Here is a 25,434-nt window from a genome sequence, read left to right on the forward strand (position 1 = left end):
TCACAGATCTCCGAAAGCCTCCCTGCGTGCCAGCCTGAAGGACAACTCCTGGGCTGACCTTGGTCAGCCACACTCCAGCGCTCCAGCCTGTTGGACAATGCCCGGCTGTTTACTCCTCTTCCTACCTCCTGCCACGGTTTACCAAGCTCTCACGTCCCCAGCGGCCTGCAGTCTGCTGGCTTTGTTTTCATTTTCAGTGGACGGTCACCGCAGACCTCTCCGTCCGCCTTACGAGGGTCCTTTCCGTGCTGTGGAAACTGGGGACAAGCACTTTGTGGTGGACATTGTGGGCAAACCGGAGTGTATATCTGTGGACTGCCTTAAGCCAGCGCACCTAGATCTGGCCGGGCCGGGTGAGTTGGTGCAACCCCCAAAACGGGGACGGCCTCTGAGTAGGCCCCCCCTTCCTGTTCCTCCTGCCCCTCTACCAGGCCACAGAGGAGCCCCGCGGACAGCCACTGAAGGAACAGTCCCGTCCTCTCCCATTCGGCGGAGCCGTACTGGACGTTTGATTCGCCCCCCACGCCGTTGATAAATTTTTTTCTCGGGTTTTCTGTTAGAGTGAATTCTGGGGGGGCATGTGTAGTGCTCCTAGCACTGACGGCATAATTCACTTTCTTATATATGTTCTGTTGTGTGTTATGTTGTTGGTTCATCATCTTTATTGCTTTTATTCACGTTATAGTTGCGATCCCTTTAAGAGTGCCGCGCGTTTTGTCGTGCGTGGCGCGAAGTTTCGTTTTCGAGTAATAAACGTGACTCAATGAGTCTTAATGTGAGAAGTTTTCGGCTCGTTTTTCTGGAAAAAAGGCAAACTTCCACAGAGGCTTATTTTTGCTCCTCCGCTTGTCTTGTATTGCTTTACTTACCAGTCACAGATATGTGAGGTGAATGTTGACAGCTAAACTTCAAACTGGGAGCTCATAAATCAGATGATAATGCATAAAGTAAAATGCATATTTACTGCTTAACAGATTGCATGGGATCCGTTTTTCTGAGTGCATTTTGTACAAAATTATACGTAACATTACTGTTTATTTCTTTGTGTGTTAGAAATAAAGCAGTGTCATTAAGGTGGATGAGAACGGAATGAATTGGAATGATTTATAAACTAATAATCACGATTATCTGTATTTATCTGGGCTGCTGAGTCGAGTATATAATGATAATTGTATCAGCCTGTTCTTCATATAGAAATGTCCACAGCAGTGTCAGTGCAGGAAAACGTTTGCTGCAGATTTAGAGCCGTCCTTTTACACTGAGATGATCCACCTTTAGTCTAAGGGGAGTGTAAATTAACCAGCGGCTGTGAGTAAACAGATAAAATGTGAACAGCGCAGTGAACGTTATACGCATGATGGCTCTGAAGCGCCGTCCCGAATGCGATGTCTACTAAGGTCAAAATGCTGCCCAACTAGAGAGCTGCCTTTGAAGGATGAGAACAGAATGGAACACAATAATAGACTTACTTTGCTTTAAGCTTTAGCTCAGCTACAGCCACGCTGCATGTTTGGCAGGAAACCTTTCAACAAAAGTAGAACAGCTTCTGTAAAATGTCTCTTCATGTTCAACTTTTAATGAGGCTGAAGTTAGCTTCTTGGCCCGATTGGCTCCTCCCACTCCGTGTACTTTTTGTTTTGGTCTTCCATGTGCATTTGTTTTGATTCATGCCCCTTGTTTTGGGACTCCGCCCCTGATTGTCTTCACCTGTCCCTCGTCTTCCTGGTGTGTATTTAAGCCCTGTGTTTGCCCTTTGTGTTGGCAGGTCTTTGTTTGATGTATGTTTGTCTGAATCGTTATCTGCTGTGTTGGTGATTCTGGTTTATGTTATCTCTGCCCCCCGATCTATCCGTGTTGGCCATCTGACATTGGACCGTCTTGACCATGACCCTGGATTTGCCCTTAATAAATCTCGCTTATCTCCGCATATGCGTCCGCCTCCTCGCTCCACGTTACACTTCTTGTCCGAATGTTTCCGTTGAACCTTAAATGGTGCCTAAAGTGCCACTATTTCAGGTGGAACAGGACAATTCTAATGAGAAGCTGAATTCAGCTTCGCAACTTTTTAGTGTTTGACAGGTTCTCCTTTCAGACTAAATGCATCCGAAAACCAATTGGAGTGATAAATGCAAATAAGTCCATTTGTCTAAAAATGATCGATGTTCGTCTTAGATCTTTCTCTTTGCCATTTCGTTAGCTACTAGCTAGGCAATACTTGTTAGCTTTGCTGTGGCAACCAGCCGTCTGCGCTGATCTTCAGGATTAAAGGGTGAATCAGCAGTTATACATTAATTCCATTGTTTAAGGCCATTTATTGTTAAAACTGTGATCAGCAGAGCTTTATTTTACTGCTAAGGAGGATTATTTTATTTTTACCTAAAAATGTAATTCTGCTGTGTAAATGTGTAATTCTGCTGTCCTGCTCAACAGGACAATAAGAGCCGCATGTTACCAATCCCCGTTTTAAATGAACGATGGGAGTTGGCTCCCTTCCAGTAGCCATTTTCTTTCTCTCTTTTTCGTAACGTAATAGTCACAATGCAGAACGTCATGGTGATCCTCTCTGCGGTGCACCCGTATGAACCCTGTTCTTTTTAGCTCAAATGATGTGGCATACATGATTTTTAATAAGAATTTCAAATTATTAATCTTTAGAACATGGAACATTTTTCCTTTTCAACTCAGTCCATCTTAAATAAGCTTGAGTCCAGAGAAGGTGGCATTTATGGGTCCTGATTTCTTCTTTGCATAGTAGAATTTTAACTTACATTGGCTGAAGCAACTAACTGTGTTTACAATGGCTTTTGGAAGCTTTCTTGAGCCCATGCAGTGATTTCCACTACAAATCATGTCTGTTTTTAATATAGCACCACCTGAGGGCCCGACGATCACTGTGACCCAATATTGGCTTCCGGCCTTGTTCCTCACACACTGAGATTTCACTGGATTCTCTGAATCTTTTAATGATATTATGTACCGTGGATGATGAAATCTCCAAGTTGTTATTGTTATAGTTGTTATTCTTGCACTGTTGTACTATTTGCCCACTCAGTGGTGAACGCCTCCCCATTTTTACTTCCAAAAGACTCCGTCTCACTGGGATGCTCTTTTTATTCCTGATCATGTTACAGAGCTGTTGTCAGTTATCTGTTTGTTTTTTTTTAACCAGTCTTTTGTTGACCCTGACCCAACCTGTTTGAAACATGTGGTTGACTTCAAATTCAAAATAGGCAAATAATTTTCAAAAACCAATACAATTTCTCAATTTCAATATTTGACATATTACCTCTATGGTTTAAATGATTTTCACATCATGGAATTTTTTAAATCACATTTTACCTACTGTGCCAACTTTTTGGAAATGGGGTTGTACAAAATAGAGCTAGAGATGTGTATTGTAAGAAATCCTCAAAAAATCTGAAAAAATACATGCATTTATTCATTTTGACATTAAGCATTATACTGTCAAACAATCTTTTCACAGGTGCACATACTGCTGTCATGATGTACTGGATTAGCAATGTTATTCATACTTTTACTAAACTCAGTGTTATAAAAACAAACTTTACACCAAATTACCACAACTATCCTGCAGTATTGGTTATGATGAATGCGTTACTTCACAGAGTTTTGATGGTCCTAAAGTTGTTTGAAATTCTTTTCATGTCTATTCAAAACATCGCTGTAAGCTAATTCATTATTAGGGAGAAAAAATAGAATAAAAAAGTTTTGGACAATCCTAAATTATATGTGTGAGGTCCCTCACCAGTCCACAATTCCTCCAGCACAGCTCTGAAATATTCTTGTATTTTGAAGTAATAGAAAGAGCATTAAAACACCTCATCTTTATTGTCCAGTCAAATACTCTCCATGTTGGCCTACAAGTTAGTTTTATGCCCTGCTTTGAATGTTTCCTCCTGTTTTTCATCTGTTATTACGTTTGCTTCCAACTTCCATTTTTCTTTGACTTGCATGTTGTTATCCTTAGATTCACGACGTAATGCTTTATGAATTTTTGATATAATCCCTTTTTTTGTTTCTCTCTCTGTACATGTCATTAATAGTTCCTTTGCAAATATTCTCCCATTCCTTATGTTTCTGGAGGTAATGTCTAAGTTGTAAGAGTTTATAAAAATCATGGGCTGGTAGTTTAAACTCTTGTGTAAGTTGTTCATTTGACTTCATGGTTTGCCCGTTGAACAATTGTGCAATGTATAATAAACCCTTGATCAATTATTATATCCTGCGCCCATGATAGAGGGTAAAAATCTGGATTTGATGTTATTTTAGTGGCCCTACAGATGGAGTTTGAGAGTTTAATTTTCTTTTGTACCACGGATCATATTCTCATTGTTTCCCTAATCCACTTATTACTGATCTTGAGTTTCCTCTGTGCCTTTTCTGTCAAAAATCGGAGAAATTCCAACGATACATTTTGACAGTAAATGGGTTTTCAAACTTAAATTTAATAGCTGAATGCACTCATGACTTGCTTCCAACACCAGGTCCCAGTGGCTGCCCTAAAAACAGCAATCATCTACTGATAAAACCTAACTGATGAAATCTAACAGAAAATCATATGCATAAAAGCAGGAGCCATTTGATTTCAATGTAAGGTGAAGGAAATTGTACCACCTGTATAAAACAAAACAGCACAGGAGTAGATCAAATAGGACTAAATGTTAAAGCATCGGGGTATGGCAAAATACAAAAACATCTTGAGGACGGTCTTTGTGTGGTGGTAGATGCTTGAAGTAGATACTTTTAGTGAAAAAAGTCTAGTTTTCAAAACAAAAAAAGAAATGTTTATCAAATGAAAGTATTCTCAGCCTTCACAAATTCTGTTCCTGTCAGTTTAGCACTTTACTGTTTCTAAGCACACGTCATAGAAAAACAGTGTGGAAGGTCATTTAGCAAAGCTGGTGAGGCAGTGTACGCGGCATGTAATCTGGATGAAGAACTCTCAGGTATGCAAACTGAAATGTGTTCCTACCATACACATGTATATGTGCAACATATGTAATGTTTTTATGTAATATCTCATGCTTTTATGCAACATGAAAGTAACAGTACTTTGATAAGACCATTAAAGTTCTTTAGACCCCCTAGACTTTTAACAATTTGCCCATAAATTACACCACAGTATTAATATTAGCTCAATAACGGGTATGTAAAACACTCACTGAGCCTTTCTGCAGTTTGTGACAGCTGGGATGAGTCTTCTGTATCCCTCCTCTGATGTGTTGAATTTCTTCAGGTTCAGTTCTTCCTTCTTATTCTCTGACTGGACTCGCATGTAGGTCATGACTGAACATTGTGCAGGAGAGAGCTGCTTTTTTGAGAATGTATCTAAAATTAGAGAGAAACAATGGAAATCTTTCAGAAAGCCCTATCATCCAGTGACTGTAATTCAGAATTACAATATTCAGAAATGCTGATACTTAGTGATTGTAGTCTGTGTAGTGAACTTAGCAACTTTTTGTATATTGTTGTAATGAAATATGACAAATAAAATATGTTACATCAACACAATCAGTTTGTTTTTTTAGTTCTTCTGTTTTGGTAATTATGTTGATGTAATACATTTGATCAATTTGGAACCATTTGATGTATTTCAATATTGTTTCAATTTGAATAATTAAAGCACCATTTTTTTACTGTTCTTCTGAAATGTAACTTTGCTAGTTCTGGCAACCTCCTGATGCTTTAATGATGAAAATCAACGAGTTAGAGTGAACACGGTCAATATTAACACACAAGAGGATGTGAGGAGCACATAACCTGACAAGGAGCTCAGCTTTTTGAAATGTTATCATACTAAATTATAGAGTCTTCCAGAAGTCATGACATTGCACAGTTTCTGCACATGCATACAGTCTGAAAATTTCCTGAAAATTATGAATTCAAAAATTACCTTTCACGATGTAAGCTGTAAAAGCGGTTAATGTAATGGCAAAAGCTGACATGCAGATGAGGACAATCTTCCAAGCATGAAAACCTTTTCCTGAAACACAAACATGATAAAATTGTACTAAGGTTGTGGTATATTAGGCATAGTTCAGAATTCAGAATGACTATGTGCAAGAAATAATTAGAATAAGTTTTTATAAAAATAATTTTCTATGAAATATTGCCAAAAAATGTTAATTGCTGTTTTAAACTTCTTTTGTGATCAGAACATGACAAACACTCGCCAAACAGTGGAACGTTTCACAAATCTGTCATGGGAGAGTGGGAAAAAGGTTCTGGTTAGCTGGTTTTACCAGCTGGAAAAGCATGGCTGCAGTTTTTGTAATAGTCATAATTTAAGAAAGTTTAACATTTTGAGTTTCTGAACATTAACTTACGAACAGCAAACATTAGCTGGCTCGGTATATCAGTGATGGATCACACTGCCTTACTGCCATCAGCCCTACCACATCCATATCAGCGCATGTTACGAACCATGATGTATCTAACACCTGACAGACTCCTCCTTTTAGCTATGTTTAAACTGAAATAAACTTTTTTTGTCTTGTTTGATCTACAGTATCATCAATTCTCCATGTTGTGTGAGTGACAGAGCACTGCTTCAAGTTAGCAAGCTGCTAAAAACAGCTAGCCTGGAAAGATAGCGTTTTCCGGCTTTTGGTGACAGCCGACTAGTGTCGCTTTCCTCGCAGCCACCTGGGCTGTCGCTTGAATGTGGAAGTGTCAGAATGGTGTATTATATTGAAGATTTATCGAACACTACTTATAGTTTATTATTATTTATTAAAGTTTATTCTTTTTATTTATTAATGTTATATTGCGATGTTTATCATTATAGTAATATGTAGAGTATGCTTTTGTCCAACACTGAATGCTTAGACATAATTTCAAATTTTGTACTTAAGAATCTAAAGTACTGTATGTGGTCTTTTATGTGATATAAAGATGAGCTTGTAACACTTGATGGTCTCAAAGCTATATATAATTATGTTGTTAACAAGTAATTACCTGTTAGTGATATATTAGTTAATGATATATGATATAATGATGTGTTTAATTCTTTTGTATGTAGAAAGTGCTGCTGCATTGCTGCTCAATTTCATTGTACACTGTGCAATGACAATAAAGGCATCTTATCTCATCTTAACTGTTAATTCAGCTTGTTTATTACTTAGTAACTGATTAATTAAAGAAGGAAATATTTAATGATGTTTCACTAGATTGATTAAATTATAAGTACTAGCAGTCTAATTATGCTCTTTGTGAATAAATTCACATGAATTTGTTGGCAATATAATAAGCAGTAATTAGTACACAGTAAATACACTAGTAACAAAAGAGAAACTATCAGTTTAATGTTTAATGTACTCAAATACTACATTCATAATCCATTACTAAATATTAAATACTGCTTAATCAAATGTTAATATACCAATAAAGCAACATTACTAACTTAAAAATGAATAATTAATTTTGAGACCTATACTGTAAACTGTTACTGATTAATTCATGCATTATGTAAGTTAATAAATCAGAACTAATCATACAGTGAAATTGTGATGGTTCTTACCTTTAACTTCAACATATATATTTACATCATCATCCAAGTTCCCATACCGAACGTAACACTGATAAACTCCCTCGTCAGAAGGTTGAACTGCTGAGAGTTTCAGTGAAGTGTTTCCTTTTTTTAGTTCTTCTTTGAATAAGCTTGTTCTTCCTCTGTAAGACTCCATCTGTTCCTGATTTCTGTCTTCATAATCTACATACAGGTGCACTAATCTGTCATTCAGGTACAGTCTGATCCACTCTACCACCATATCTTCAGCACTGATCCTGGGTTCAATAGAACAGGGCAGAACCAGATCTTCACCAGCTTCAACAACAACAGGCTCAGCTGGACCAACTACTTTTAAAAGCTCTAGAAAGAAAAATAAAATCAATGAAAATGATACATCCATTTTTCTAACCGTTTCTTAATGTAGTCACAATTAGTCTCTTTTTATAAACATAACTTTTGAGATACAGTACACTTTAAATTACTTTACATTTTCTTAACATATTACACACACACACACACACACAAACACACATACACACACATACAAGACTTCACTCTTAACTGAAAATATACTAGTTTATTTCTATCATATTTATACAAATCTTATTGGTTTCCAATAAATAGAACACTACCACCACCACCATTATTATTATTATTATTATTATTATTAAGTGAAGCACTCAAACTGTTATCACTCACTTTTGACTTCAACATGAACAATGACCTCATCATACCATGATTCTGACCCAGTGTAACACTGATAAACTCCCTCATCAGAAGGCTGGACTGCTGAGAGCTTCAGTGAGGTGTTTCCTTTCTGCAGTTCTTCTTTAAACAGAGCTGTTCTTCCTCTGTAAGACTTCATCTGCTTAACATTTGTGTCTTTATGACCTTCATAGAGATGCACTAGATTGTCAGTATCAGTCCGATCTGTTCTGATCCACGCCACCGTCATATCCACAGCACTGATGTTGGGTTGGAGAGAACAGGGCAGAACCAGGACTTCACCAGCTTCAACAACAAGAGGAGCAGCTGGACCAACAACCTTAAAATTCTCTGTAATGGAAAATATAGTGTATAATAAAACAACAGTATTAAAAAAATTATACACAAACAGACACATATATCTATATGAAATTATTTTTTAAAATCACTGCTTTCTCTTATTTTTTTTTTCACATTATTCTGCAAACATGAAGGCTAACATGCTCCAGCACAATTGTTTCACAGTTGTCCAAATGGGGCCCACAGATGGATTTTAATTGGCCAGTGGCTTCTGTATAAGAGTGTGTTAAGAATGGTCCACCAGCCAGAACATTGCATCAGTACCTTACAGTAATATTGCAATGCACTGCCATGTGATACCAAGGTTAGCTAAAGTTTAAGAGTCTTTCTTCTCTGACTAGACCTTCAGCTTAATGACTACAGCCTTCAGTCAAGACTACAGCCATGAAGCACAAACACTAAGAACAGCACCAATTTCTCATTAGAGCAAATTCAGTAGTTCAGTTAAAATGTATTTCATATTAAATTTGTTTTGTCTCATTATAATACAAATAAACACTTTAATAGGATAATTGTCATGCATGCAGACAGTCCTCCAGAAGACATGAACTGCTCTTCATAGGTATTTGCATAGGCCTACATAACTTCCTAAAGCATTTTTCACAAAGCCTTAGAATTGGTCAGATAACCTTATAATAAAGATGTGTTTGGCATTTCTTATAGACCTGATCCACATAGCATTTTGTAGTGTTACAAAAAAGGCTGAACAACGTTAAAAGTATTTAGTCTCTCAGCAACTATTAACACTAGACTTACACATTTCTACAGAAAAAAGTATGCACATTACTATTTAACTCATTATGAATTCAAATTTCCCAGACTCCTCAGCCAAGTCTTGTGACTACAGACATTTCTTCACCATCCTATCAGTGGTTGAGGTTACCTGAGCATTAATGTGACTGAGTGTATTACATGACTCTTTTAGTTTAGTGGAAGAGCCCGGGCTTTAGACTAGACCAGTGCAAAGTGTTGCTTCACCTGTGAACATACTGAGCATTTTTTGGATAGCCCTGGATCGTGTGTTCGACTTCCTGCCTGTTCTCTTTTGACTCTGTTTTTTTGGATTTGCCCCTTTTGCACTGTTGCCTGGTTGGTGTACTTCATGGTTCTGACTCATCACCTGTTTTCTGGATTTTGCCCTGCCTTGCTTTTCTCTGTTATGGTCACCTTTCTTACTTTGCTGCTCCTCCTGGATTTGACCCATGCAGGTTTATTGACGACTCTCTGCATTTCCTTACTGTTCCACAGTGCTCTGAGCAATCCAACAATAAAAAAGCCTCTCTCTCTCTCTCTCTCTCTCTCTCTCTCTGTTTCTCTCTCTCGCTCTCTCTCTCTCTCTCTCTCTGTGCATCTGTGCAAAGTGCATCTTTTATACAGTGACAGGAAACATGGGAGCTCACAGAAAGCTCAAATTCCATACGTGAATATTTTTAAGACTTAAAATTGTAAATTATTGGTGAATGATATTTTGGCCCACAGATATTTCTGACATGGTACGATCTGGCTCTCTCTGAGTTTGAACCCCCCTGATCTATTGCATGTTTGATGCACATCTCCCTCAGATACACAGCTTTTTACATGACAGACACAAACCTGAATTGGCCTCCATGAAACCAGAGAAAATCAGCAGCATCACATACAGTAGCATCATTGCTGAAAGACAGTCTGAAGAGGGAAAAACGCAAAATTAGAGCACTGCATGCAAGAAAATCCAGTTAACTACGAAACCTGAAGCAGCATAAACCTTGCAGACCAAACAGAAATGTAACTAGAATTTAGCAGTTATCCTAATTTAGACACTTAACAAACAGTAAGTACATGTACATGAAGCCTTCATGGTCTATTCAGGAACAGAACAGTAACGCTTCATTATAATTACATAATCAGCTTGAGATATTCATTAAATACATTCATTAATGAGTAGGAAGTATACATTTAAAAAACATAATTAAAAACATCCTTTGATGTTTAATACATACATGAATATATATACACATACATGAATATATATATATATATATATATATATATATATATATATATATATACACACACATATATGTATATATAAAATCCTGTTTTTGAGGAAACGAACACAATTCTATGTGCATGATATTTAAAAGATATCCATACCTCAATAATTATTGTTGACTTAATTACAGCCAGAAGACATTCGTGTTTCATGAATATAGTGCAAGTTCATGGCATTTCACATGCCTATACATTACATGCAACATGCAGCACTTCAAAATGGGATTATGGGCATGTGATGTGCATTACACTGGAGGAATATGTAGGAATAATTATATATTAAATATAATATATAATATACATATAAATAAATATATTCTCTCAGCCATTTAATAAGGTAAGATGCTGATTTAGCTGTTACAGCTTCAGGTTCACTCTACAGTAGTTTCTGTATACTTTCATTATTCTGACAGTGCAGTATGAGCTGTGGTAAAGATGATATGATTAACATTATTTTATTGACTGTCTGAAAGGAAAAATTTGTCAAAGAATACTCATTAGATTGTCATACAGCAGTTTGATGTAATTCATAAACATTTTATTTTAAGGTTTTGTAATGTGTTCGATAAAGTGTTATGAATAAACCAGTGACAGGACTCTTGGGTACAGTATGGTACACTGCTACCTCTCGGTTCTTATCAAACATTTAGGTGAAAAATAATGACTTTCGTTTACTCTCATCACTGAACTCACTAACTAATCCTTGCTGAACAGGTACGGTGTCCTTCTACCTCCTGTTCTTGCTTTGTTATAGAAAAATATACTATTTATTGAACTTCAAAGCTATTGTATATGTTTTATTGCAAGTGCTTATTAGCTAGCTAGTTAACAGGTGTCAATCCATTGCCTGTTGATGTGTATAAAATACAGATTCGGAGGTTTACAGCCATGTAAGGAAATCTAATCTAATACAGGTTCCCCATAAACTTTACAATAATTCTGTTGTGCTCAGATTTCTTTTTCATGTTGTTTGTTTTTTAGTGTCCTGGAGTGACTGAGAGCGCGTCTCTGCGAGCGACTGAGAGCGCGTCACTGCGGTAAAGTTTTTTGTGCTATCAGCATCTAAATCAACAAGAAGCGGTAAGTGGCTAAATATCATGGCTTCTGCTGGTTGCTTCGTCTGTGCAGAGTGTGGCATGTTTAGCTTAACGCCCTTTTCCGCCTCTAGTGATAGTGATAGTGATAGTGTTTGTGCTAAGTGCCAGCTAGTTAGCTGTTTGGTGGAGAAGGTCGACCAGTTAGAAGTGCGTAACCAGGGATTATTAAGGGATAGGCAGCCATAGGCAGCGTTAGCAGCCCCCGGTACCCGAGGGAGAGTTAGCACCGAATCCGGTGTCAGAGCCCTCACAGCGGGGCGAATGGGTGACGACTTGGCGGTCTAAAGCTAAGGCTAATGCTAACGCTGAGGCCAAAGTTAGTCCACCGGAACACCACGCTCCTCCCATTCGCGTGTCAAACAGGTTTGCCCCGCTCAGTGAAGCTCCCGCTGTGAAGCCTGTTAAAAGCACTCTGGTCATAGGAGACTTGATTGTTCGACACGTGAAGTTACTACGTTACTACTCCGTTAGGGGCGCCAGCGGTTACAGTTAGATGTTTATCAGGAGCCAGAGCGCCGGACATTAGTGGCAACCTTAGATTAGCTGATAAGAGATATTCGAGGATAGTTATTCATGTAGGGGCCAATGATATCCGTCTGCGGCAGTCAGAGATAACTAAGGGTAATATTAGAGAGGTGATTAAACAGGCCCAGACGATGTCCGATGCCGTAATCTGCTCTGGCCCCATCCCAATGCGGCGCGGCGCTGAGGCCTACAGCAGGCTTACGGGGTTAAACTGCTGGATGTCCAAGTGGTGTTCCGAAAATCAAGTGGGCTTTATAGATAATTGGTTACAATTTGAGGGCAAGCCTGGTCTTATAGGTAGGGATGGTGTCCACCCCACGCGGGAGGGTGCTGCCTTACTTTTGTGCAGCATAGCTCATAGTCTTTCAGTTAGTCGGCAGAGTAGTGTAAACCGCTGCTGACAGTCCAGAGCCGGGACAGACAGGCTAAACCGACCGTCTGCGATCTGCCTTGAGGCGTCACCCAAGATTAACCTTATTGAGACTGTGTCTTTGCCCCGAATTAAAACTAAATTTAATCACAGAAAAACTCAATCAGTCCGCTTAAATAACCTTATCAACATATATCCATGTTCTGATGATAGCACTAACACCTTAGATCTAAAACTTGGACTACTTAATATAAGATCATTAAACTCTAAAGCAGTCGTCGTAAATGAAATTATAACCGATCATAAATTTGACTTTTTTTGTCTTACTGAAACGTGGGTTAGACCAGATGAATATTTAGCTTTAAATGAAGCCACGTCTGTAGGCTATAATTATGCACATAGGCCAAGACTAACAGGCAAGGGAGGTGGAGTCTGTGTAATATACCAAAATACTCTCGATATTAGTCAGAAACAATGCGACACTTTTACTTCCTTTGAGGCCCTCTCTATTCACGTCACAAATCCGGTCACAAAAAAGAAGGCGTTCTCATTATTTAACATTTACAGACCACCAGGGGGCAAATCTGAATTCATAAAAGAATTTAGTGACTTCGCTGCAAACCTGGCTGTGTGCAACGATAAAGTAATAATTGTAGGAGATTTTAATATTCACTTTGAGAAGGTAGACGACCCATTAAAAAGGGCATTTACCTCAATCCTAGACTCTGTTGGTTTTACCCAAAATGTAACAGGGCCGACACACTACTGTAGTCATACGTTAGATTTAGCTTTGACACTAGGTCTTAACATAGACAAGCTTAATATCCTACCGCAAACCACAGCGATCTCCGACCATTACTTAATTTCATATGAGCTACGATTTAGCCATAATATATATACGTCCCCTCGTTATTAAACAAAGCACACAATAAAACCTTCTACCGCCCTACAATTTATAGAAAATCTCCCAGAGTTATCAACCCCAGTCTCCACTCCATCAGATCCAATGGAACTAGATTTACTAACCGATTATTTAGAAAATACCTTACGATCCACTTTAGAAAATGTGGCCCCACTTAAAATAAAAAGAATAAGGCAGAAAAAGCTCACCCCGTGGTACAACGATAAAACCAGGACCTTAAAACAGCTCGGAAATTAGAGCGGAAATGGCGTCATACCAAACTAGAAGTGTTCCACACTGCCTGGAAGGACAGCCGTATAGAGTATAGAAATGCTCTCACAGAAGCTTGCTCAGCATATCTGGCCTCGCTGATCGAGAATAATAAGTATAATCCTAGAGTTCTGTTTAATGTGATTTCCCAAATCACACAAAATCAGGCAGGTAATGAACCAGAAATCCCAGCAACTCTCACCAGTGAAGTTTTTATGGACTTCTTTAATAATAAAATTGATAATATTAGACAACAAATTCAACCCACAGTATCAAATTCAAATCCAGCTTGGCTGTCATCTGACTTGGCTGATACAGAACAAAACACAGCTGTAGAAAAGAGTCTGGAAACCTTTTACCCCCTCCCACAGCCAGAGCTAGAGAAGATTATCTCTTCTGCAAATTGCACAACCTGCACACTCTATGCAATTCCATCAAAATTACTCAAAGAAGTACTGCCAGTCATTATAAACCCCATCTCAACTATTGTAAACTCGTCCCTTAGTCTGGGCCATGTTCCCAAAGCTTTTAAACTAGCAGTTATCAAACCTCCGATCAAGAAACCAAATCTTGATGTCACCGTTTTGTCTAATCACAGGCCTGTTTCTAACTTACCGTTTATATCTAAGATCTTAGAAAAAGCTGTGGCCCAACAACTTAGTTCATATCTACACAAGAACTATATATATGAAAAATTTCAGCCTGGATTCAGGCCACACCACAGCACTGAGACGGCTCTAGTTAAGATAACTAATGATCTTCTTCTTGCCTCTGATCAAGGCTACATATCTCTCTTAGTGCTACTTGACCTTAGCGTGGCTTTTGATACAACAGACCACAATATTCTCCTAGAAAGTTTAGAAAACATGGTTGGAGTCACAGGGACAGCCCTATCATGGTTCAGATCTTACCTATCAGAATGTTATCAGTTTGTTAGGATATACAATATATCTTCCACTTATTCAAAAGTGAGATTTGGAATTCCGCAGGGGTCTATATTAGGACCATTACTATTTACACTATACATGTTACCGTTAGGCACAGTTATAAGTAACCATGGCGTAAACTTTCATTGTTATGCAGACGATACTCAACTGTACATATCAGCCAAACCTGATGACCAATACAGGTTAAAGAAAATGGAGGACTGTGTAAAAGACGTGAAAGGCTGGATGTCACGCAACTTCCTCCTATTAAACAGTAACAAAACAGATGTTCTCCTTCTGGGTCCAAAATTAGCAAGAAGTAAATTACCAGATTTAATCTTAAATCTCGCCGACTTTCCAGCCACACCTGGATCAGCAGCAAAAAATCTTGGTGTTATAATAGATTCAGATTTATCATTCGATCAACACATAGGCAGCATCACTAGGACAGCTTTTCTACACCTTCGCAACATTGCCAAGATCAGAAATGCCCTGTCCCTGCGTGATGCAGAAACACTAGTACACGCCTTTATTACTTCTAGGCTAGACTACTGTAATGCGCTACTGTCAGGATGCACGAGCAGGAATTTAAACAAACTCCAACTAGTCCAAAATGCCGCAGCCAGGGTCCTCACTAAAACTAGAACATCTGATCATATCAGTCCAGCGCTATCATCACTTCATCGGCTGCCTGTTAAATTCCGTATTGATTATAAAATTCTCTTATTGACATATAAAGCCCTACATGGTCTCGCTACTGAATACCTGCAAGACCTTATTTCTCATTATGAGCCATCACGACCACTCAGATCCCAGAGCGCTGGCTTATTAATAGTCCCCAGAATTTAGAAGGTTTCAGCTGGGGGAAGAGCTTTTTCTTATAAAGCCCCCAAACTCTGGAATGATCTTCCAGAATCTATTCGGGACTCAGACACAGTCTCAATCTTTAAGACTAGGCTGAAAACTCATTTGTTCAGTTTAGCTTTTGGTAGCTAATGTTCCCCCTTAGATAAAGGCAGCAGATCCAGGGGTCCATGGACACAGGGAATTATAGTAAACTGAGACGCTGGTGCTGTCGTCCCACTGCTCGCACGCGGTCACTCAAGTTTGTGGACGGTGGAGCGAAGGGATGCCGAACTGTTTCAGAGTGCTGCCGTGTCTGTGTGTCCTTCTGGTTCTCTCCTTTTAGTTAAGCTGTCATAGTCAGATCTTCCGGAGTCATTAGCCACACTCTGTAAATGTTTACATTCCCTGTTTATGTACAAACGGATAGAACAAAACTAATTCCATTTACCTGCTTTCTTTCCGAGTATACAATCACCCATATGTCCGGCTGGACACTGAAGGACGACTGAATGCCGAGCCCTCCTGCTACCCACTTCAGACCAGCTGCCCACGCCCCAGCTACCACCACCTACCTTGGATGAGCTGCCCACCCTACGCTGATGTTCTCATAGACTCCTAGTTATTCCTAATACCAATATTACTGCTGTTAATATTAGTAATATAATCACTTGTAGGTAGTTTGACCAGAGGAGGATGGGTCCCCCCTGGTGAGCCTGGTTCCTCCCAAGGTTTCTTCCTCAGTTCTGAGGGAGTTTTTCCTTGCCACTGTTGCCCCTGGCTTGCCCACTGGGGGGTTTCTGTACATTCTTACAGTTCTCTTGAAACTTTTTCTTTTCTGAAATTCTTTAAAGCTGCTTTGTGACAACATCCGTTGTAAAAAGCGCTATACAAATAAATTTGATTTGATTTGATTTGATAATGTAATCAGACTAGGGGTGGTGAGGTGTGAGCTCAGGTGTAGGATTTATGTGAAATTCTTCATGAGCATGCTGCACACGGTCAAAACAGAAACTGCTTTATGTGAGGAAACATCATAGCATCACACACTAAAATGAAAAAAAGTCTTGCTGTAATATTCAGATCATCGTTTGATCTGATTGAATGAAGAATTCTTTAAAGTTGCTGTGTTTGAAATGTAACTTAACACCTCATTTTGGGAAGCTGTGCAAAAAGTAGATAAAAAAATGCAATTATGTGCAAATCGCTTAAATCTTAAATTTAATTGAACATAACACACAACACCTCTCCATGGATCACCACCTTATCGTGGTGGAGGGGTTTGCGTGCTTGAATGATCCTAGAAGCTATATTGTCTGGAGCAAAAGCTCCTGGTAGGGTCTCCCAAGGCAAACTGGTCCTAGGTGACATGTCAGACAAAGTGTGATCCATAATAACCCCTATGAGAAGACAAGAACAGGATTTGTGTACCCTGCCCGGATCAGGGTTACCGGGGCCCCACCCTGGAGCCAGGCCTGGGGGAGGGGCTCGCCAGCGAGCGTCTGGTGGCCGGGCATTTATTCATGGTGCCCGGCCGGGCCCAGCCCGAAGGAGTTACATGAGTCCCCCCTCCCATCGACCCACCACCAATGGGAGGGGCAGTAGTAGGGGTTCGGTGCTTTGTGGATCGGGCAGTGTCCGAAGGCGTGGGCCTTGGCGTTCTGATCCTCGGTTGCTGAAACTGGCTTTTGGAACTTGGAACGTTACCTCACTGGCGGGGAAGGAGCCTGAGTTGGTGCGCGAGGTTGAGAGATACCGGCTAGATATAGTCGGGCTCACCTCAACACACAGCTTGGGCTCTGGGTCCAATCTCCTTGAGAGGGGCTGGACTTTATTCTTTTCTGGAGTTGCCCATGGTGAGAGGCGACGGGCAGGTGGGGGCTTTCTAATAGCCCCTCGACTCGGTGCCTGTATGTTGGGGTTTTCTCCGGTGGACGAGAGGGTAGCTTCCCTACGCCTTCGGGTTGGGGAACGGGTCCTGACTGCTGTCTGTGCTTATGCACCGAACAGCAGTTCAGAGTACCCAGCCTTCTTAGAGTCCTTGGAAAGGGTGCTTGAAAGTGCTCCTCCTGGAGACTCTATTGTCCTACTGGGGGACTTTAACGCTCACGTGGGCAATGACAGTGAGACCTGGAGGGGTGTGATTGGGAGGAATGGCCTCTCTGATCTGAACCCGAGTGGTGTTCAGTTTTTGGACTTCTGTGCAAACCACAGTTTGTCCATCACGAACACCATGTTTGAACACAAGGATGTCCATAAGTGCACATGGCACCAGGACACCCTAGGCCGCAGTTCATTGATTGACTTTGTAGTCGTGTCATCGGACTTGCGGTCATGTGTTTTGGACACTCGGGTAAAGAGAGGAGCTGAGCTGTCAACTGATCACCACCTGGTGGTGAGTTGGTTCAGGTGGTGGGGGAAGATGCCGGTCAGACCAGGCAAGCCCAAACGTATAGTGAGGGTTTGCTGGGAACGTCTGGCAGAAGAACCTGTCAGATTGATCTTCAACTCACACCTCCGTCAGAACTTTGACCAGATATCGGGGGAGGTGGGGGACATAGACTCAGAATGGGCCATGTTCCGTTCCTCCATTGTTGAAGCGGCTGACTGTAGCTGTGGCCGTAAGGTAGTTGGTGCCTGTCGGGGCGGTAATCCTCGAACCCGGTGGTGGACACCCCAGGTGAGAGATGCCGTCAAGCTGAAGAAGGAGTCCTACCGGGTATGGTTGGCCTGTGGGACACCAGAGGCAGCTGGCAGGTATCGACAGGCAAAGCGATCTGCGGCTTCAGTCGTCGCCAAGGCAAAAACCCGTGTATGGGAGGAGTTTGGTGAGGCCTTGGAAACTGACTTTAAGTCGGCTCCGAAAAGATTCTGGCAAACCGTCAGGCGACTCAGAAGGGGAAAGCAGTGTGCCACTAGCACTGTATATAGTGGAGATGGTGTGCTGCTGACTTCGACTGAAGACGTCATTGGGCGGTGGAAGGAATATTTTGAGGACCTTCTCAATCCCACCGACACGTTCTCCAGTGAGGAGGCAGAGTCTGGGGACATGGGAATAGGCTTGTCCATTACTGAGGCCGAAGTCGCTAAGGTAGTTAAGAAGCTCCTTGGTGGCAAGGCTCCAGGGGTGGATGAGATCCGCCCTGAGTTCCTCAAGGCTCTGGATGTTGTGGGGCTGTCTTGGCTGACACGCCTTTTCAACATTGCGTGGACATCGGGGGCGGTGCCACTGGATTGGCAGACTGGGGTGGTGGTGCCTCTTTTTAAAAAAGGGGACCGGAGGGTGTGTTCCAACTACAGGGGAATCACACTCCTCAGCCTCCCTGGCAAGGTCTATGCAGGGGTACTGGAGAAGAGAGTCCGGCTTATAGTTGAACTTCGGATCCAGGAGGAGCAGTGCGGGTTCCGTCCTGGTCGTGGAACACTGGACCAACTTTTCACCCTCTCCAGGATTCTGGAGGGTTCATGGGAGTTTGCCCAACCAGTCCACATGTGCTTTGTGGATCTGGAGAAGGCATTCGACTGTGTTCCCCGGAGTATTCTGTGGGAGGTGCTTCGGGAGTACGGGGTACATGGCTCTTTGCTACGAGCCATTCAGGCCCTGTACAAACAGAGCAGGAGTTTGGTTCGCATAGCCGGCAGTAAGTCAGACTCGTTCCCAGTGAGAGTTGGACTCCGTCAGGGCTGCCCTTTGTCACCGATTCTATTCATAATTTTTATGGATAGAATTTCTAGGCGCAGTCAGGGGATGGAGGGTGTCCGGTTTGGTGACCTCAGGGTCACATCGCTGCTGTTTGCAGATGATGTGGACCTATTGGGGACATCAGGCCGCGAACTTCAGCTTTCGCTGGATCGGTTTGCAGCCGAGTGTGAAGCGGCTGGGATGAGAATCAGTACCTCCAAATCCGAGACCATGGTTCTCAGGCGGAAAAGGGTGGAGAGCCCTCTCTGGGTCGGGGATAGGCTCTTGCCTCAAGTGGAGGAGTTCAAGTATCTCGGGGTCTTGTTCACGAGTGATGGTACAAGGGAGCGGGAGATTGACAGGCGGATTGGTGCTGGGTCAGCAGTGATGCGGGCTCTTTACCGGTCTGTTGTGGTAAAGAAAGAGCTGAGCCATAAGGCAAGGCTCTCGATTTACCGGTCAATCTACGTTCCCACCCTCACCTATGGTCATGAGCTTTGGGTAATGACCGAAAGAATAAGATCGCGAATACAAGCGGCCGAAATGAGTTTCCTCCGCAGGGTGTCTGGGCTCTCCCTTAGAGATAGGGTGAGAAGTTCGGTCATCCGGGAGGGACTCGGAGTAGAGCCGCTGCTTCTTCACATCGAGAGGAGTCAGCTGAGGTGGTTCGGGCATCTGATTAGGATGCCTCCTGGACGCCTCCCTCGGGAGGTGTCACAGGCAAGTCCACCTGGGAGGAGACCCCGGGGAAGACCCAGGACACGCTGGCGTGACTATATCGCCCAGCTGGCCTGGGAGCGCCTCGGAATCCCCCTTGGAGAGCTAGTGGAAGTGGCTGGGGAAAGGGAGGTCTGGGCCTCACTGCTTAGGATGCTGCCCCCGCGACCCGAACCCCGGAGAAGCGGAAGCTAATGGAATGGATGGACACACAACATAACAGTGTATATAAATATATATGCCCACTTTAAATTTGATACCAGGAAAATGTTTGAAAAAACATTTTTCTCATGTAATATGATTTGCTTTAGTTTTATTTGTCCAGATAATTTCCAATGACATACCTGAGCCAGCTCAGAAATATTCTCAGCTTGTGACTGAGGTTAAAAAACTCAGTTACTCAAACAACATATTTATGGTTGAGTAATTTCCTGAAGAATGCCAAGATCTGTGAAAATGCTTAGCATGCAAATTGTAAACTCCCCCTTTCTGCCACATTTCTAAACCCCACCCCTTCCTCCCAGTACCATGTACGGCATGTGTTTCACAGTTTGGACAGACAAAAGGAGATAAAGGCAGAGCTGAAATAAAACATAAAACGTTTTTGCTCGGTCTCCAGTCACTTGCTTTCACTTGCCTACTGCCTGCAGCCTTTATCCTCTAAACGTACCTCAGTTAGCAGGAATGGCTGAATTCAAAATGTAATTTTGAGCGGATGAGAAATTTAAGTTCATACACAGGTTTACCTGCTCAGATTTTTTTTTGTCTTTATTCTCAAAACATGTCAGTGAGGCTTCAGTCAGTTGGAGTAAACCTGTAAACCAATCAGTACTAAAGCATCTTCAACATAATTTTGCCGTAGAATGAGTTCAGTAGGTGAGAAGATATAATCTCCTATAGGAGAGGCGCTGTTTACCTTGCATTTCAACTTTACCATCTTTCTAGCTTGGTGTTCTTTCTGATCATTTCAGTTTCAAATGCATTTTTAAAGAGTGTAAACGTATTTAAAGAAATTACATTTTAATTACCATCATTAATTATAACAGTTATCATCATAATCACATGATAAGTAACTATGGAGCTCCAGAAATACCTTTAATTTATTTAAAGCTGCTTTTAAAGCTGGAGCAGAGTAGTCCTTTAGCATCTACTCACCGCAGGCTTCAGTTAAAAAACTTCAGCTCCATCTTTATCAGGACCTCCAGTCCTACAGCAGAAACACTCATCAGCTCATATATGATAATATCATCTGTAGTTTCTCACAGTCCACCAGCTTATTATATCACACTCCTGAACATATTCCTGTACACATTGCTGCACACACACTCCTGTACACACACTCCTGCACACACACCTGAACACACTCCTGCACACACTCCTGTACATACACCTGCACACACACCTGAACACACACCTGAACACACTCCTGCACACACACTCAATCCCAGTCCAGACTGAATGATAATCTGACACCTCCCTTTTCTTTAGAGAGAGAAAACCAGTTGGAGCACATTTCACTCTCACTATATTAAAAGTGTATCTGAGGTCAAATCAAATCAACTTGAACACAGAACTTTATTCTGATGTAGAAACACTCAGTGCTTTGGCTTTATGTGTGTGAAGTCAGTAAACACCGAACAGACTGTCTGAATGTGACCCAGAAATCCAGACAGACAGCAGTGTTGCTGTTCTAATGGTCTGATTTAGTGACCACATCATCCATGTTCAGTCAGATTAAACAGGTTCTAATGTTCCACTCATACATGAAGAGAAACACAGCATGAAGCTCAGAGACAGAGTTACTGCAGGAGAACTTCAGGGAGTTACTGTTTCTGTTCACAGAGAAACGGTTTCAGTTCAGGTTCACAACTCAATGAGTGTCTGAATCAGTTTTTTATTAGAAAAACATGAACCACTTTCAGGTTCCACACAACACCAAACCACATTCCACACACAGGAGTGGCTGAACACAGGAATACTGAGAGAGAGAGAGAAAGAGAGAGAGAGAGAGACAGCTTATTAAGAGTAAGTTACAACTAGAGAATCTGCAAAAGCCACACTTAAAACTTCTTATAAAAACTATGAAAGCAGTGATTATTGTAACTACATTATTTGCAGTTTCACACGTGCAAATTGTTTACATTATTAACTGAAAGCTCTAAAAATCTGCTGCAGCACTACTGAAAGCCAGCCTGACTGCTGCACTGATCTCAGAGTGGGGCTTTAATGTGCTCAACAATGTTTTCTGGTCAGTAGTTTGAAAAGGCAGTCAGGATTAATTTGATGACTGTACTGAGCTGAGTGGTCTTTAGCCCAGAGGACACAGTGTCCATGATTTCCAAAGAATTTCAAATGTTGATTCGTTGGACCACAGGACACTTTTCAATTTCACCTCATTTCGTTTTAAATGAGTTTGGGTCCATAGAAGGTGGCAGCATTTCTGGACCCTGTTTATATTTGGTTTGTTTGCTTGCGTTTTGGAGTTTTAAACTGTATTTATGGATGCAGCAATTAATTGTGTTCATAAACATTGGATGTCAGAAGTGTCTCTGAGCCCATGAAGTGATTTCCAGAGAATCATATCTGTTTTTAATCTAGTGCCACAGTTGTCAATTAATCAAAGCATTACACAACTTTACCAGCCTTTTGTTGCCCTGTCCAAACTTTTTTGGAATGTGTTTGCTGGCATCAAATTCAAAATAGGCATATATTTATAAAAAAACAATACAATTTTTAAGCTGGACTGAAAACGCTGAATAAGAAACTAAACAGGAAGCCAGGTCCACCTCACACATAACTTTTGGCTCAAGAACAGCAAGTTTGAGAAGAGTTTGCTAGCTGATACCATGATTAACTAAATTATTCTAAATTGATGTTTAAAACACTTTTATGTTGTTAAAACCATAGAGCGTACAGTAAGATGTGAAGCGTTAAATATGTCTTTTAGAACAAAACTGAGTTCTATGACATGCTGTAGCCTATTGTTTGATCCAGTGCATTAGGCAGACATAAATTGGTAGGCCTGTGAAAAAGTGGGTAGGCCAACTTAGTACATGCAGTTTGAATTACTGAGTTAAGTAGATTTTGTTCTTCCTCTGTAAACAATTTCAGTAAACACTGATTATCAGAATTTAAAGAAGACTTTGTTGCTGCCTCCAACACCAGTCAGTGCTGCGAGGCTTTAACTGTATTGTACACAGACAGTCATAAAATGATAAATATATATAGAACACAGATCTGAGGCTAAAGAAAAATATACACAGTGCAAAGAAACACACGGTGAATCATTACATAAACAACCCAACAGAAAGTAATAATCAGAACTGGAAACAGCAGAATTGTTCATTTTCCTATGTAGACATTTCAGCAAATAACCACAACTCACTGAACTGAAAACTTCATCTCTCTAACCTCAGTTCAGTCTGAGAGTCTGTTTCACACCGAAAGTCAAAAACAAGCAGTAAATCAGTAAAAATACCCACTAAAGCCGAGAGCAGAGTCACCTGCTTCTGAGGTCGGAGTTCAGAGTCTTTCAGAGTCTTCAGTTAGAAAAGTTCAGCTCCATCTTTATCAGGATCTCCAGTCCTACAGCAGAGACACTCATCAGCTCATATATGATAATACCATCTGTAGTTTCTCACAGTCCACCAGCTTATTATATCACACACTCAGCTCCTCTACTGGAGTTCAGACTGAATGATAAACTAGCTGGAACTTCCTTTTCCTCAGAAAGAGAAAACCAGTTGGAGCACATTCAGTCACATTAGAGTGTCTTTAAAATCAAATCTTAGCAAGACTGGGCCAGCAGAGTTTTAATGGATCAACATCAGCTACACTGCATTTGTCACACAAGCGTCTATGATACTGGATTTATTCATGTACTAAACTTTATATACGTTTCTGTTTAGGTATGGATGGAAAATTCCAGAGGTGTAAGTAATGAATTACATTTACTCTTGTTGCTGTAATTGAGTACAGTTTTCCCTGTAACTGTACTTCTCTGAGTAGAATTAAATCACAGTACTTTTACTGTTACTTGAGTTCATTTTTAATGAGATACTTTTACTTCACTACTTTCATTTTTAACTTTACAGAGTAAAAATAAATTATAACCGTATCAGTTCAAACACCAATACAAACGACACGCGGTTAAATTTAAAAGATTCACCAACCTTAAAACAGCAGCTCTGGCAGGAAAAACACTACAGAGATGTCCAGTTTAGTGTAGAAGGACAGAGGAGAACTGAACCAGCACACAGGAGGAACAGACCGCGTCCAAACGGTCATCTGTGTTCATTTAACATGAACTAAAGAAAACGGCGTTATTATCAGCGGCCAAACACGAAACCTGCTGACATCCGCTCTCACAGCTGGACTCCAGCCTGAGGCAGCGTTAGCTGAGCTAGCTGATCCGAGATAAACAGATACCGTGTTTACGGGTTTCTTCTTTCTTTTATAATGATTCTGTTTATTAACCTGAAATCTGTTGTGTACATTTTATTACAGTGTCTGTCAGACACTTTAGTTAACAGGTGTCACCCACAGTTTACCTGTTTATGCAGCCTAGTTTAGCTGCTGTGTTGGAGATAAACGGTCGTGAACGGCTGTGATACAGAAATCTAGTCTAATACAGGTTCTTCATAAACTCTGAACAGTGATTCTCTCAAGCTGTCATTGTTGAAGCTGACTGGCCTGATCTGATCAGACTGCACATATTCATTATTCCTGATAACAATACTACAAATAGCTCAATACTCTTATTGTATAGTAAACACATGTAGGTGCATATATGTGTTCAGGAGTGTGTGTGTAAAAAAAGAGAGAGAGAACGAGAGATGAGAGAGAGAACGAGAGAGAGAGATGAAGAGAGAGAGAGAGACAGAGAGAGAGATGAAGAGAGAGAGAGAGACAGAGAGAGAGATGAAGAGAGAGAGAGAGACAGAGAGAGAGAGAGGGGAAGAGACAGAGAGAGAGAAAGAGAGAGAGAGAGGAAGAGACAGAGAGAGAGAAAGAGAGAGAGAGAGAGAGAGAGAGAGAGAGAGAGAGAGAGAGAGCTACAGTGTGAATGTTTATCATTGTGTTACCACTAGTTGGCGAGACTGGGGCGTGTCTGAAGAAACACTGAAAGGAAACTGAAAGTAACTTGAAGCTGTGGTGGTTAAAGAAGGAGAGAAGCTGCAGATTTCAGTTCTCTGGACTTCACTCTGGGAGGTCAGGAGGTTTGGCTGCTCTAATGTGAAACAGTGTAAAACTAAACGAATCTGATTGAACTCAGTGTTACTCAGGATGGATCAGTGGTGTAGAGGAGCTCTGCTACAGAAGGTCCTCTCAGTGAAATGATCTTAAATTTCAATATATCTACCACTTCCCATTTTGAGATGGTGCTCATTTTAAGATTCTAGCTCATTTCTAGAAATTATCTACTAATTTAATGAAGTAAAATGATCTCACTGTACCGGCAGATCGTTCTGCTGGT

General features: G+C 40.9%; 1 protein-coding gene across 4 annotated transcripts in view; it reads right to left on the minus strand.

The window, feature by feature from the left end:
* The window catches only part of LOC108414672, a 69,195-nt gene that overhangs the window by 42,129 nt on the left and 1,632 nt on the right, over window positions 1-25,434 (minus strand). The window contains exons 2-7 of one of the 4 annotated variants that reach the window (XM_037543603.1): window positions 23,462-23,543; window positions 10,190-10,261; window positions 8,231-8,587; window positions 7,541-7,891; window positions 5,915-6,004; window positions 5,184-5,349 (exon numbers count right to left, since the gene is read on the minus strand). In XM_037543603.1, coding sequence (XP_037399500.1) covers window positions 5,184-5,349; window positions 5,915-6,004; window positions 7,541-7,891; window positions 8,231-8,587; window positions 10,190-10,247 — 1,022 coding nt within the window. In that variant the 5' untranslated portion in view covers window positions 10,248-10,261; window positions 23,462-23,543. Of the gene's footprint in view, window positions 1-5,183; window positions 5,350-5,914; window positions 6,005-7,540; window positions 7,892-8,230; window positions 8,588-10,189; window positions 10,262-20,302; window positions 20,377-23,440; window positions 23,616-25,434 lie in introns of those variants that run through there. The other 3 variants (XM_037543602.1, XM_037543604.1, XM_037543605.1) reach the window with 3 other exon arrangements.

This window comes from Pygocentrus nattereri, chromosome 12 (assembly GCF_015220715.1).
Source record: "Pygocentrus nattereri isolate fPygNat1 chromosome 12, fPygNat1.pri, whole genome shotgun sequence".
Classification (NCBI taxonomy): Eukaryota; Metazoa; Chordata; class Actinopteri; order Characiformes; family Serrasalmidae; genus Pygocentrus; species Pygocentrus nattereri.